Source organism: Kogia breviceps, chromosome 10 (assembly GCF_026419965.1).
Source record: "Kogia breviceps isolate mKogBre1 chromosome 10, mKogBre1 haplotype 1, whole genome shotgun sequence".
NCBI classification, from domain to species: domain Eukaryota; kingdom Metazoa; phylum Chordata; class Mammalia; order Artiodactyla; family Physeteridae; genus Kogia; species Kogia breviceps.
In genome coordinates, this window is record NC_081319.1 from 105558013 (window position 1) to 105571507 (window position 13495).

At 45.3% G+C, this 13495-nt stretch overlaps 1 protein-coding gene and 1 long non-coding RNA gene across 11 annotated transcripts in view; one reads left to right on the forward strand and one right to left on the reverse strand.

The window, feature by feature from the left end:
* Positions 1-18: 18 nt before the first annotated feature.
* The window catches only part of LOC136792050 (uncharacterized), a 28319-nt gene continuing 14842 nt past the window's right edge, over positions 19-13495 (forward strand). The window contains exons 1-4 of one of the 2 annotated variants that reach the window (XR_010835200.1): positions 19-338; positions 633-757; positions 8225-8537; positions 11249-13036. This is a non-coding gene — a long non-coding RNA (uncharacterized lncRNA). Of the gene's footprint in view, positions 339-632; positions 758-8224; positions 8538-11248; positions 13037-13495 lie in introns of those variants that run through there. The other variant, XR_010835201.1, reaches the window with a different exon arrangement.
* The window catches only part of RIPK1 (receptor interacting serine/threonine kinase 1), a 55274-nt gene continuing 51228 nt past the window's right edge, over positions 9450-13495 (reverse strand). For 5 of the 9 annotated variants that reach the window (XM_067006837.1, XM_059076608.2, XM_059076605.2 and 2 more), the window contains one exon: positions 9450-12100. In XM_067006837.1, the coding sequence (XP_066862938.1) occupies positions 11814-12100 (287 nt within the window). In that variant the 3' untranslated portion in view covers positions 9450-11813. The remainder of the gene's footprint in view (positions 12101-13495) is intronic. The other 4 variants (XM_067006842.1, XM_067006838.1, XM_067006843.1 and 1 more) reach the window with 1 other exon arrangement.

A 13495-nucleotide genomic window follows, 5' to 3' on the forward strand; every position in this document is an offset into this window, starting at 1 on the left:
GCCCGCCCCGCCGCGCCGCCCCGAGCACGCATGCGCCGGGCCCAATGGCATCCCTGAGCGCGCCCCGCCGCGCCGGATCTCTTGGCGGCACTGAGCCCGCACCTGCATGCGCCGGGCCCACAGGCAGCCGTCGCCGCTAGGCACCTGGCGTGGACTCATGGCCCGAACCCCCTGGCTTCTCGCTGGTCCCTGACAGGAACTGGGCTCGCGATCCCCGGAGGCGCCGGCACAGAGCGTCTTCCCTGGGTACCATCTCTGGCTCAGCGGTGACCGGCGTCTCGCCCTCACGCAGGGGTGGACCCTGGGCCGCCGGCCTGGCTGCTGACTGGGATGATGGGGTTGGTTTATTTTCTTCCCACCGCCTCACACCCACTAGGATCCCCGTTCTCAGAAATCCCAGAAATTAATGAGTGTCGGCGAGGGCGTGGAGAGTGGTGCGTGGGGGGGCCGCGAACATTAAATTAGAGCTTCAGTTCGATCCTGCAGACAAGCAGGGGCTCAGGTACCTGCGCTCCGCTTCCCAGTGTTACTCACGGGAGCCGAAGGGGAGGCGTCTCAGGTGTGGATGGTGGATGGTGGTTGGTGGATGATGGAGACGTGTACCTGTGTAAGGGGACACTGTCCGCTTCCAGGAGGGAGGACGTCCCTGCACGCAGCACCACACGGGGAACCTCGAGGACATCATGCTCAGCCACAAAAGGACCAACAGTGTGTGCGGCCCCTGCAGCCCTCAGGTTCAGAGACGGAAAATAGGACTGTGAGTATCAGGGGCCGGGGGAGGGGGAGTTAGTGTCTAATGGGTCAGGGTCTCAGTTTTGCAAGAAGAAAGGAGTTCTGGAGAGGATGGTGCTGATGACAGCACAACGATGTGAATGTCCTTAACGCCACAGGCTGTACCCCCTTTTTTTAAAAAACATCTTTGCTGGAGCATAATTACTTTACAATGGTGTGTTAGTTTCTGCTTTATAACACAGTGAATCTGTTATACATATACATATATCCCCATATCCCCTCCCTCTTGCGTCTCCCTCCCTCCCACCCTCCCTATCCCACCCCTCTAGGCGGTCACAAAGCACCAGCTGATCTCCCTGTGCCGTGCGGCTGCTTCCCACTAGCTAACTATTTTACATTTGGTAGTGTATATAAGTCAATGCCGCTCTCTCACTTCATCCCAGCTTACCCTTCCCCCTCCCCGTGTCCTCAAGTCCATTCTGTATGTCTGCGTCTTTATTCCTGTCCTGCCCCTAGGTTCTTCAGAACCATTTTTTTTTAGATTCCATATACATGTGTTAGCATGCTGTATTTGTTTTTCTTTCTGACTTACTTCACTCTGTATGACGGTCTCTAGGTCCATCCACCTCACTACAAATAACTCAATTTCGTTTCTTTTTATGGCTGAGTAATATTCCATTGTATATATGTGCCACATCTTCTTTATCCATTCATCTGGCAATGGACACTTAGGTTGCTTCCATGTCCTGGCTATTGTAAATAGAGCTGCAATGAACATAGTGGTACATGACTCTTTTCTGAACTATGGTTTTTCTCTGGATATATGCCCAGTAGTGGGATGGCTGGGTCATATGGTACTTCTATTTTTAGTTTTTTAAGGAAACTCCATACTGTTCTCCATAGTGGCTGTATCAATTTACATTCCCACCAACAGTGTAGGAGGGTTCCCTTTTCTCCACACCCTCTCCAGCATTTATGGTTTGTAGATTTTTTGATGATGACCATTCTGACTGGTGTGAGGTGATACCTCATTGTAGTTTTGATTTGCATTTCTCTAATGATTAGTGATGTTGAGCATCCTTTCATGTGTTTGTTGGCAATCTGTATATCTTCTTTGGAGAAATGTCTATTTAGGTCTTCTGCCCATTTTTGGATTGGGTGGTTTGTTTTTTTGATATTGAGCTGCATGAGCTGCTTGTATATTTTGGAGATTAATCCTCTATCAGTTGCTTCATTTGCAAATATTTTCTCCCATTCTGAGGGTTGTCTTTTCATATTTTTTATGGTTTCCTTTGCTATGCAAAAGCTTTTGAGTTTCATTAGGTCCCACTTGTTTATTTTTGCTTTTATTTCCATTTCTCTAGGAGGTGGGTCAAAAAGGATCTTGCTGTGATTTATGTGATACACTGTTCTGCCTATGTTTTCCTCTGAGAGTTTGATAGTGTCTGGCCTTACCTTTAGGTCATTAATCCATTTTGAGTTTATTTTTGTGTATGGTGTTAGGGAGTGTTCTAATTTCATTCTTTTACATGTAGCTGTCCAGTTTTCCCAGCACCACTTATTGAAGAGGCTGTCTTTTCTCCCTTGTAAACTCTTGCCTCTTTTATCAAAGATAAGGTGACCATATGTGCGTGGGCTTATCTATGAGCTTTCTATCCTGGTCCATTTATCTATATTTCTGTTTTGTGCCAGTGCCATACTGTCTTGATTACTGTAGTTTTGTAGTATAGTCTGAAGTCAGGGAGCCTGATTCCTCCAGCTCTGCTTTTCTTTCTCAAGATTGCTTTTGCTATTCAGGGTCTTTCATGTTTCCATACAAATTGTGCAATTTTTTGTTCTAGTTCTGTGAAAAATGCCATTGGTAGTTTGATAGGGATTGCACTGAATCTATAGATTGTTTTGGGTAGTACAGTTATTTTCACAATGTTGATTCTTCCAATGCAAGAACATGATATATCTCTCCATCTGTTGGTATCATCTTTAATTTCTTTCATCAGTGTCTTACAGTTTTCTGCATACAGGTCTTTTGTCTCCTTAGGTAGGTTTATTCCTAGGTATTTTATTCTTTTGTTGCGGTGGTAAATGGGACTGTTTCCTTAATTTCTCTTTCAGATTTTTGATCATTAGTGTATAGGAATGCAAGAGATTTCTTTGCATTAATTTTGTATTCTGCTACTCTGCCAAATTCAGTGATTAGCTCTAGTGGTTTTCTGGTAGCATCTTTAGGATTCTCTATGTATAGTATCATGTCATCTGCAAACAGTGATAAGTTTTACTTCTTCTTTTCCGATTTGGATTCATTTTCTTTTTCTTCTCTGATTGCTGTGGCTAAAACTTCCAAAACTATGTTAAATAATAGTGGTGAGAGTGGGCAACCTTGTCTTCCTGATCTTAGAGGAAATGGTTTCAGTTTTTCACCATTGAGAACGATGTTGGCTGTGCGTTCGTCATATATGGCCTCTATTATGTTGAGATAAGTTCCCTCTCTGCCTACTTGCTGCAGGGTTTTTATCATAAATGGGTACTGAATTTTGTCAAAGGCGTTTTCTGCATGTATTGAGATGATCATATGGTTTTTATCCTTCAGTTTGTTAATATGGTGTATCACATTGACTGACTTGCATATAGTGAAGAATCCTTGCATTCCTGGGATAAATCCCACTTGATCATGGTGTATGATCCTTTTAATGTGCTGTTGGATTCTGCTTGCTAGTATTTTGTTGAGGATTTTTTTTTTTTTTTTTTTTTTTTTTTTTTTTTGCGGTACGCGGGCCTCTCACTGTTGTGGCCTCTCCCGTTGCGGAGCACAGGATCCGGACGCACAGGCTCAGCGGCCATGGCTCACGGGCCTAGCTGCTCCGCGGCATGTGGGATCTTCCTGGACCAGGGCACGAACCTGTGTCCCCTGCATCGGCAGGCGGACTCTCAATCACTGCGCCACCAGGGAAGCCCTGTTGAGGATTTTTGAATGTATGTTCATCAGAGATATTGGCCTGTAATTTTCTTTTTTTGTGACATCTTTGGTTTTGGTATCAGGGGGATGGTGGCCTTGTAGAATGAGTTTGGGAGTGTTCCTCCCTCTGCTATCTTTTGGAAGACTTTGAGAAGGGTAGGTGTTGGCTCTTCTCTAAATGTTTGGTAGAATTCACCTGTGAAGCCATCTGGTCCTGGGCTTTTGTTTGTTGGAAGATTTTTGATCACAGTTTCAATTTCAGTGCTTGTGATTGGTCTGTTTATATTTCTGTTTCTTCCTGGTTCAGTCTCAGAAGGTTGTGCTTTTCTAAGAATTTGTCCATTTCTTCCAGGTTGTCCATTTTATTGGCATAGAGTTGCTTGTAGTAATATCTCATGATCCTTTGTATTTCTGCAGTGTCAGTTGTTACTTCTCCTTTTTCATTTCTAATTCTGTTGATTTGAGTCTTCTCCCTTTTCTTCTTGCTGAGTCTGGCTAATGGTTTATCAATTTTGTTTATCTTCTCAAAGAACCAGCTTTTAGTTTTATTGATCTTTGCTATTGTTTCCTTCATTTCTTTTTCATTTATTTCTGATCTGATCTTTATTATTACTTTCCTTCTGCTAACTTTGGGGTTTTTTTTGTTGTTGTTCTTTCTCTAGTTGCCTTACGTCTAAGGTTAGGGTGTTTGTTTGAGATTTTTCTTGTTTTTCGAGGTAGGATTGTATTGCTATCAACTTCCCTCTTAGAACTGCTTTTGCTGCATCCCATAGGTTTTGGTTTATAGTGTTTTCATTCTCATTTGTTACTAGGTATTTTTTGATTTTCTCTGATTTCTTCAGTGATCTCTTGGTTACTTAGTAGCATATAGTTTAGCCTCCATGTGTTTGTTTTTTTTACAGATTTTTTCCTGTAATTGATATCTAGTCTCATAGCGTTGTGGTCAGAAAAGATACTTGATACGATTTCAATTTTCTTAAATTTATCAAGGCTTGATTTGTGACACAAGATATGGTTTATCCTGGAGAATGTTCCATGAGCACTTGAGAAGAAAGTGTATCCTGTTGTTTTTGGATGGAATGTCCTATAAATATCAATTAAGTCCTTCTTGTTTAATGTGTCATTTAAAGCTTGTGTTTCCTTATTTATTTTCATTTTGGATGATCTGTCCATTGGTGAAAGTGGGGTGTTGAAGTCCCCTACTATGACTGTGTTACTGTCAATTTCCTCTTTTATGGCTGTTAGTATTTGCCTTATGTATTGAGGTGCTCCTATGTTGGGTGCACAAATATTTACAATTGTTATATCTTCTTCTTGGATTGATCCCTTGCTCATTATGTAGTGTCCTTCTTTGTCTCTTGTAATAGTTTTTATTTTAAAGTCTATTTTGTCTGATATAAGAATTGCTACTCCAGCTTTCTTTTGATTTTCATTTTTCCATGGAATATCTTTTTCCATCCCCTCACTTTCAGTCTGTATGTGTCCCTAGGCCTGAAGTGGGTCGCTTGTAGACAGCATATGTACAGGTCTTGTTTTTGTATCCATTCAGCCAGTCTATGTCTTTTGGTTGGAGCATTTAATCCATTTACATTTAAGGTAATTATCGATAGGTATGTTCCTATTACCATTTTCTTAATTGTTTTGGGTTTGTTATTGTAGGTCTTTTCCTTCTCTTATGTTTCCTGCCTAGAGAAGTTCCTTTAGCATTTGTTGTAAAGCTGGTTTGTTGGTGCTGAATTCTCTTAACTTTTGCTTACCTGTAAAGGTTTTAATTTCTCTATCAAATCTGAATGAGATCCTTGCTGCTGGGTAGAGTAATCTTGGTTGTAGGTTTTTCCCTTTCATCACTTTAAATGTCTTTCCACTCCCTTCTGGCTTGCAGAGTTTCTGCTGAAAAATCAGCTGATAACCTTATGGGGATTCCTTCGTATGTTACTTGTTACTTTTCCTTTGCTGCTTTTAATATTTTTTCTTTGTATTTAATTTTTGATAGTTTGACTAATATGTGTTTAGGCATGTTTCTCTTTGGTTTTATCCTGTATGGGACTCTCTGTGCTTCCTGGACTTGATTGACTATTTCCTTTCCCATGATAGGGAAGTTTTCGACTATAATCTCTTCAAATATTTTCTCAGACCCTTTCTTTTTCTCTTCTTCTTCTGGGACCCCTATAATTCGAATGTTGGTGCATTTAATATTGTACCAGAGGTCTCTGAGACTGTCCTCAATTCTTTTCATTCTTTTTTCTTTATTCTGCTCCCTGGCAGTTATTTCTACCATTTTATCTTCCAGCTCACTTATCTGTTCTTCTGCCTCAGTTATTCTGCGATTGATTGCTTCTAGAGTACTTTTAATTTCAGTTTTTGTGTTATTCATCACTGTTTGTTTGCTCTTTAGTTCTTTTGGATCTTTGTTAAATGTTTCTTGTATTTTCTGCATTCTGTTTCTGAGATTTGGGATCATCTTTACGATCATTACTCTGAATTCTTTTTCCGGTAGATTGCCTATTTCATCTTCATTTATTTGGTCTTGTAAGTTTTACCTTTCTCCTTTGTCTGTAACATATTTTTTGTCTTTTTTTTTTTTTTTTTTTTTTTTAATGGGTGGTGCTGTATTCCAGTCTTACTGTTTGTTTGGCCTGAGGTCCAGCACTGGAGTTTGCAGGCAGTTGGAGAGAGCCAGGTCTTGGTGCTGAGATGAGGACCTCTGGCAGGCCTCACTCTGATTAATATTCTCTGGGGTCTGAGGTTCTCTGTTACTCCAGCGGTTTGGACTTGGAGCTCCCACCACAGGAGCTTGGGCCCAACCTCCAACCTGGTAATCAAGATCCTGCAAGCTGCGTGGTGCGGTTAAAAAAAAAATAAAAAGATAGAAGGAAAGAAAAAAGGAGCAGTACAATGTCAAAGAATAAAAAAACAAAATTAAAAAAATATATTGGGGGGGCTTCCCTGGTGGCGCAGTGGTTAAGAATCCGCAGGGGACGTGGGTTTGAGCCCTGGTCTGGGAAGATCCCACATGCCGTGGAGCAGCTAAGCCCGTGAGACACAACTACTGAGCCTGTGCTCTAGAGCCCGTGAGCCACAACTACTGAGACCATATGCCACAATTACTGAGCCTGCTCTCTAGAGCCCACAAGGCACAATTACTGAGGTCCGTGTGCCTAGAGCCCGTGCTCTACAAGAGAACCACTGTGATGAGAGGCCTGCACAGCACAATGAAAAGTAGTCCCCACTTGCCACAACTAGAGAAAGCCCATGTGCAGCAACAAAGACCCAATGCAGCCAAAAATAAAAGTAAATTAATTTAAAATATATATATATTAGGAAAAATAAAACTATAATTGAAACCACCACAGCAAGGTAAAATAAAAACACAACAGAAAAAAGAAAAAAAATGGGGGACGGGGAACAAGCCAAAAGGAGAGAACAATAATGAAGTATAAAGAATAAAATAAAATTAGAAAAAAGTATCAGGAAAAATAAAAATATAAAAGAATTAACAACAATGAATCAACAAGGTAAAACCAAACTCCAATTGAAAAGAGAAAAGGGCTTCCCTGGTGGCGCAGTGATTAAGAGTCCACCTGCCAATGCAGGGGACATTGGTTCGTGCCCCAGTCCAGGAGGATCCCACATGCCGCGGAGCAGCTGGGCCCATGAGCCATGGACACTGGGCCTGCGCGTCCAGAGCCTATGCTCCGCAACGGGAGAGGCCACAGCAGTGAGAGGCTGGCGTACTGGGAAAAAAAAAAAGAGGAAAAAAAAAAAAAAGAAAAAAAAAAAAAAACTTGGCTATGGGGGTGGAGTTTAGGTGGTGGGGTGGAACTTAGACAGGGGTGGGGTTTAGGGTGGGGTGGGACCTAGGTGGGTGTGGGGGACGGTGCAGTTTGAGCGTGGGGTGGGGCCTAGGCAGGGCGACGTTCAAGCATGGGGCAGGGCTTCTGCTGAGGCCCTGCACAGAAGGGGAGAGGCAGCACGTGGAAGGGAGGGCGACTGGAGGGCGGAGTTCCGGGGTTTGGAGGTAAGGCCCTGGGCGAGGGTGTGTGGGTGGGGTTTAGGCCCAGCGCGTTGGATGGTGTCTCCAAGTGTAGAGGTAGGGCCTGGGGGTGGGGGGCGGTAGGGGCTGGGCCTGGGCTCTGCGGGGCAGTAGGGAGGCTCCGAGGGTCGAGGATTAGGCCCAGGGACCCGACAGGCTCCCCGGGGCCTAAGTGGACAGGGAAAGTGCTGGCCACGTTCCCTCCCGTTCCTTCGTGTCCCCCCGTCGTCACTGCTGGACCCCTAACCGTGGGTGGGTCCCACGGGGTGTAGGAACTCCTCCCCTCCCCCACCCGCCCCCGGGGGTGCCGGGTCGGAGGTCCGGCCTTTGCTGTGCTCCCCCTCCCTCCCTCCCACTCCCTCAGGACCCGCGCGGCTGGAGGGGGCCTCGGTGGGCAGAGCATCAGGCCCGGGACCTCAGCAGGTCACAGGCTATGCACTTAAAGCCAGTTGAGATGGCAAATTTTATGTGTATTTCACCACTATTGAATTTTTCTTCTTCTTCAGACCAATTCAAGCTTTAAAGGATATAAACATTATCTGCAGTCGAAGATTCAACAGGGAAAAAAACAACTACCCTTTAATTCTGGCTACTCCCCTGCCCTACCTGAACTGAAAATACCTGGCACGTCCGTGGCTGCTGCTTAGCCTTGGCTTGAACTGGAGATTCCAACCGCTTCCCTGCACGTTATTTCTCCTCCCAGAGACCCTTCCACTGTAACAGTCCTGTAGGCACAGTGCTTCTACGTGTCACAGCCACGGAGAGTTCTGTTACCTGCGGTGTCCTCACTGGCCCATTGGAGTTTCTTGAGCAGTAAAGGCAGGTTTGGCTTAAATATGGGTTATGCTAAAGTATTTATGTTCTTTCAACATAAAGCTATCACATCAATTTCCTGCATAGAAAGAAAGAGAAATAGGTAATATTCCAGCTACTATTGTTTGACTTTCAGAATCTTGGGTGGGGTCAACATTTCCTTATGTTTTCCTGAAATGTTGATTGGGATCTCTTGTCAGAGATGATCAGGGTTAAAAGTAATTGTACAATTTTAGCACCAGTTATTGTACTGGTCAGCAAAAATGGTAGTGCTGAGGGTTTAGCCTGTTGGTGTAACAATTTTTAAGTACACACTTGAGAAGCAGCTCTGTGTATAACACTACTGTGCAGTTTAAAAAATAACTACTATTTGTTAGAGTCACAGAGGTAGAAAACAATCTTATGGTTACCAGGGGAAAACGGGGGGAAGGATAAATCGGGAGATTGGGATTGACATATACACACTACTATATGTAAAATAGATAACTAATAAGGACCTGCTGGATAGCACAGGGAGCTCTACTCAATAGTCTATAATGGCCTATGGGAAAAGAACCTTAAAAAGAGTGGACGTATGCATATATATAACTGATTCACTTTGCTGTACACCTGAAACTAATACAACATTGTAAATCAACTCTACTCCAAAAAAATTAATTTAAAAAATAACTGCTATTTTTGTGCCAGGTACCTTGTGATGCATTGTCTTATTTTAATCCTCACATCAACCTTATATACTATTGCCCTATTTATAGATGAGGAAACTGAGGCTAAGAGAAGTTAGGAAGCTGGCCCCAGGTACACAGCCAGAGCGGGTGAGGGGAATTTAAGCCTGCTTGATTTCAGAAACCTGTACCTGGATTACACCACAGAACTAATCCTTCAGTGGTTTCCTTGTAATGAGATGCTTCTAAAACCTTGACCGTATAAAGACCTATTTTTATTTACATAATTATTGTAATTAGAAAAACTTTAAAAAATAAACACACATTTAAATGTACATCAAAATACTATTTAAAATGTTTTGTGAGAAATAACCTCTTGTTGCTGAAGATCTAACTTCATATTATGGACCCAAAGCAAAGATCATGACCACAGCGTCGAGTGGAGACTCTCCTGATCCGAAGTGGGTCTTATTTAGCGGTATCAACCCGAGGCTCTGAATACCTTTTCCAGAGCCAAGATGGACAGTCTTATTTCTTATGTTGTAGTCTGTGTCGTCTCATTTAATTGGTTTCTGCCCAAGACTAGTGTTTTTGTGGTGCTTGGGCCTTGCACTGAAACTCCTCAGATACAAACTTGGCCCTTTCCAGCCCAGTGTTTAGAGAGTGGAGGCTGAAGGAAGGCCCTCTGAGCCGGGTGTGAAGGACAGCAGCGCCGCAGGCTCTCGGATCAGTGGCCTCTTCATCTTGAAAGTCAAAATGCAATGTCAAGAAGCTCCTCTTTTATCAGCAGCTTCCCCTCTCCTGCCAATAGCAGGGGTGAAAAGGAAATGCCAACCCATGTGGTAAAGTCACAGTGGAGAATCTCAAACTGTTTCATTTATACAAACACATGGCTTATATTTGAGGTACAAAATTTTATTTTAAAAAGTCCATTAAAGATATCTTCTGCTTTTTGCCTCTGAACATTGATCAGGCAACCTCTTTGGAATTTAGAAGAGAGGCACAAGGGATGCATTTAGAAAAGAAATCATCCAGCTCCCTCCAGCAAGCCTGGGACTATTTGCCCCTCCAGTTTTCCTTTCGGCCTGTGTGATCCAATGCTGTGTGGCAACGAAGTGGTGAGCCTGGATATGTGTGGGCGGGAAAACAGGCTCACTACTTTTTAGCGGTGCTGTCTTCAACTAGGGCAGTTTTGCCCCTCCAGGGAACATGCGGCAATGTCCAGAGACATTGCTGTTTGTCACAGCTGGTGACGGGAGGAGGGGAGAAGAGCACTAGTGGCATCTCACAGGGAGAGGCCAGCGCTGCTTCCAAGTGCCCTGCGGTGCACGGACAGCCCTCCACAGCAAGAGGCCAACAGTGCCAAGGTTGAGAAATTTTGCTTTACAGTACCACTTCAGTGGCTGTGTGTGTGTGTGTGTGTGTGTGTGTGTGTGTGTGTGTGTGTGTGTGTGTGCGTGTGTGTGTGTGTGTGTGTTAGAATCAGAACCAACCATACTGTTACGAACCCACCAAACACTAGGATCTGTTCTGGCAGCCAGGTGACCTTACCGCACCGTGTGCCCCCCTCCAGCACACCCGCTCTGCCGGGCAAAGGGCGCCAGCGACGCCGGGTAGCCCGGTCACGTCAGTCTCCTAGCGCTCGGGTGCCTTCACTCCTTCTTGGTTTCAGGTGGGCTTTGAAAGGTTGAGTGCTGCAGGCACAGCTAGCAGACCCGGAGCCTGTCCTTGGCTCCGAGCCTGGCTCACAGAGAACCCGGAAACTCCTACAGTGCCCTGGGGTAAACTGAGGAAGCTGCTCAACACCGACCTGCCCTGAGGCTCCAGGCGTAGCCAGGGGTGAAGCGCCCAATACTCCCTGCACACCTGCTCCCTCTTCGGGGCACGCCGGCTGGAAAAACACCTGAAGTGTCAGAATGCTAGGAAAGAAGCTTTGTCCTCATGAGAATCAGTAGCCATCTGTGCAGTGGCAGCCTGGGAAAGTCTGTTATTTTTGTTCTCTCTTCTCCCCCCTTGTTCGTACTCCTGAAAATCACTTCCGTTAATTTACAGAGTGAAGACGGCATGTAACTCCTGAAGCCTGTAGTGAATGATACAGAATTTGATCCTGAAGTTAAGAGACCCTATAATTCTGGAATGAACTGTGGTTGTGATACAAAAAAAATCCCATTTGACGAGAATGCAGCATTTTACAGTGCTTCGGTCATAACAGGAGCCTACGTAGAGAAGACAGTGCAGAATTAGAAAGCTGATTTATATTCTCTGAATTTTTTTTTTCCCTTGCTCAAGCAAAACTTCAAGAAACTGAATAAACAGCATCACTGAAGGTTATGGAATAATCTGAAAGAAAATGATCTCCCTTAAATCTCTCTCCCTTTCAAAACGCTCCTAGGCTTCTTTTTTGATTGGACCTTGGCCCTGAATAGGTCTTCCTGTGTAGTGGGTTGTTTGCTGTAGATTTCTTTCCCCAGCCTCCAGCTACGAAAGGCAGGAAATGATTTTTACGCACAGAACCCACATCGGGGAGGAAAGAACTCTGAAGCTCCTGAGGCCGCAGGCTCCGGGTGCGCGGCTCACCGGTGAGGAGGCGGCCTCAAGCTGCAGGAGCCGCGCGGGCTTAGTTCTGGCAGGCGTGGACCAAGCTGCTCAGCAGGTCTGTCCTGGAGCACCGGTGCAGCGCACAGGCCAGCTTGCCCACCGTGGCCCCTTTGCTGCCCTCCCTCATCAGCCACTTCTGGAGCATCTGGTAAACCTTTTCCTTCAGCCCATCGCGCTCGTAGTCATGGTCAATTTCATCAATCTGCGACTGAGAGAAGCCCAGCTTACGGGCGACGTTTTTCCAGTGCTTGCCCAGATTTTCTCTGACTGGGTCCAGGTGTTTGTCAGTCAGACTAGTGGTGTTATCTGCCGAACAGAAGAGAGAAGAAGGCATCAAGCTACGGCCACTTGAACGTCTCGCTTCAAAGACCTGTATAAGGGCTTCCCTGGTGGCGCAGTGGTTGAGAGTCCGCCTGCCGATGCAGGAAACACGGGTTCGTGCCCCGGTCCGGGAGGATCCCACGTGCCGCGGAGCGGCTGGGCCCGTGAGCCATGGCCGCTGCGCCTGCGCGTCCGGACCCTGTGCTCCGCAACGGGAGAGGCCACAACAGTGAGAGGCCCGCGTACCACAAAAAAAAAAAAAAAAAAAAAAAAAAAAAAAAGACCTGTATAAAGTGAAGAGTACCAGGAGACGGTGAAAAAGAGACTCCTTCACGCTATAGGTGTGGGCTCATCGGCTGATACTTTACCTGTCTGCCAGCCCATGTGGAGGAACCTCCCCCTCCGGAGGTGCAGCCCGAGGCTTCGAGAGCAAAACCCCTCTGGCTACCAGGCTGTTCTGTACAACCTGCGCCACAGCCCTCGTTGATGTCACACATTCCTGATGTAAAGGGGGAAGACACCACTTTTGTTCCTTTGGGGCATTTTCCACTTCCATCTGTGGCCAGAGTTAAGGTCATTCAACTCAGGATACCCTTCACCCAACAGTTTGCTTTCCTCTTACTTAATCAAGTAAACTGAGACCACTGACTGTGAACTGGTTTGATTACACTGCCTTCCCCTGTCTTTTCATGGATGAGGTACTTTTGCACGTATCCTTCCCCTACCCCAAGTGCTGTCCTCTTTCCTCCTACAGCCGTAACCTCTCTTTCTACTTGTTCCTTCCTCTCAGGCCTTCGTAAAAACAATAAAATGAAGCAAAATAAAAGTATAAAACCACCAAAACACCACAGACAAACCCGATTTCTTGATTCTCGTCTGACCTCAGTGAGCTGAATATGAGAAGAAAGACGCCTCGTTTTCCCCCAACTCCCCCAGCGCAGCTCCTGCCACCACTGGGCGTCAGGCGTCCAAAATCCTGTAAACGCTTCGCCGGGAGAGGGACCCTGGGTTTCGTCAGATTCTCAAAGGTACCCTTGTCACCCCCCAAATTAGGAACTTCCGCTCTAGTCTTTTAAAGACTAACCTTCAAATGGGTTAGACCGGGGATTGTCGAACTATGGCCCATGGGCCAAATCCGGCCCGCTGCTTGTTTTTGTAAGCAAAGTTTTATTAGAACACGGCGACGCCCATTCGTGTACATACCGCCTGTGGCTGCTGTTGTACTACAGTGTCAGCTGAGTAGCTGCAACAGAGACCTCAGGACCAGTGAAGCCTAGAACAGTTACTACCTGGCCCTTGATTTTAAAACATCGCCCATCCTAGGGTTAATTAGAAGGCTGGGTTCTTAAACCACATTTTGCTTTGGCCTCGTGACTGCTT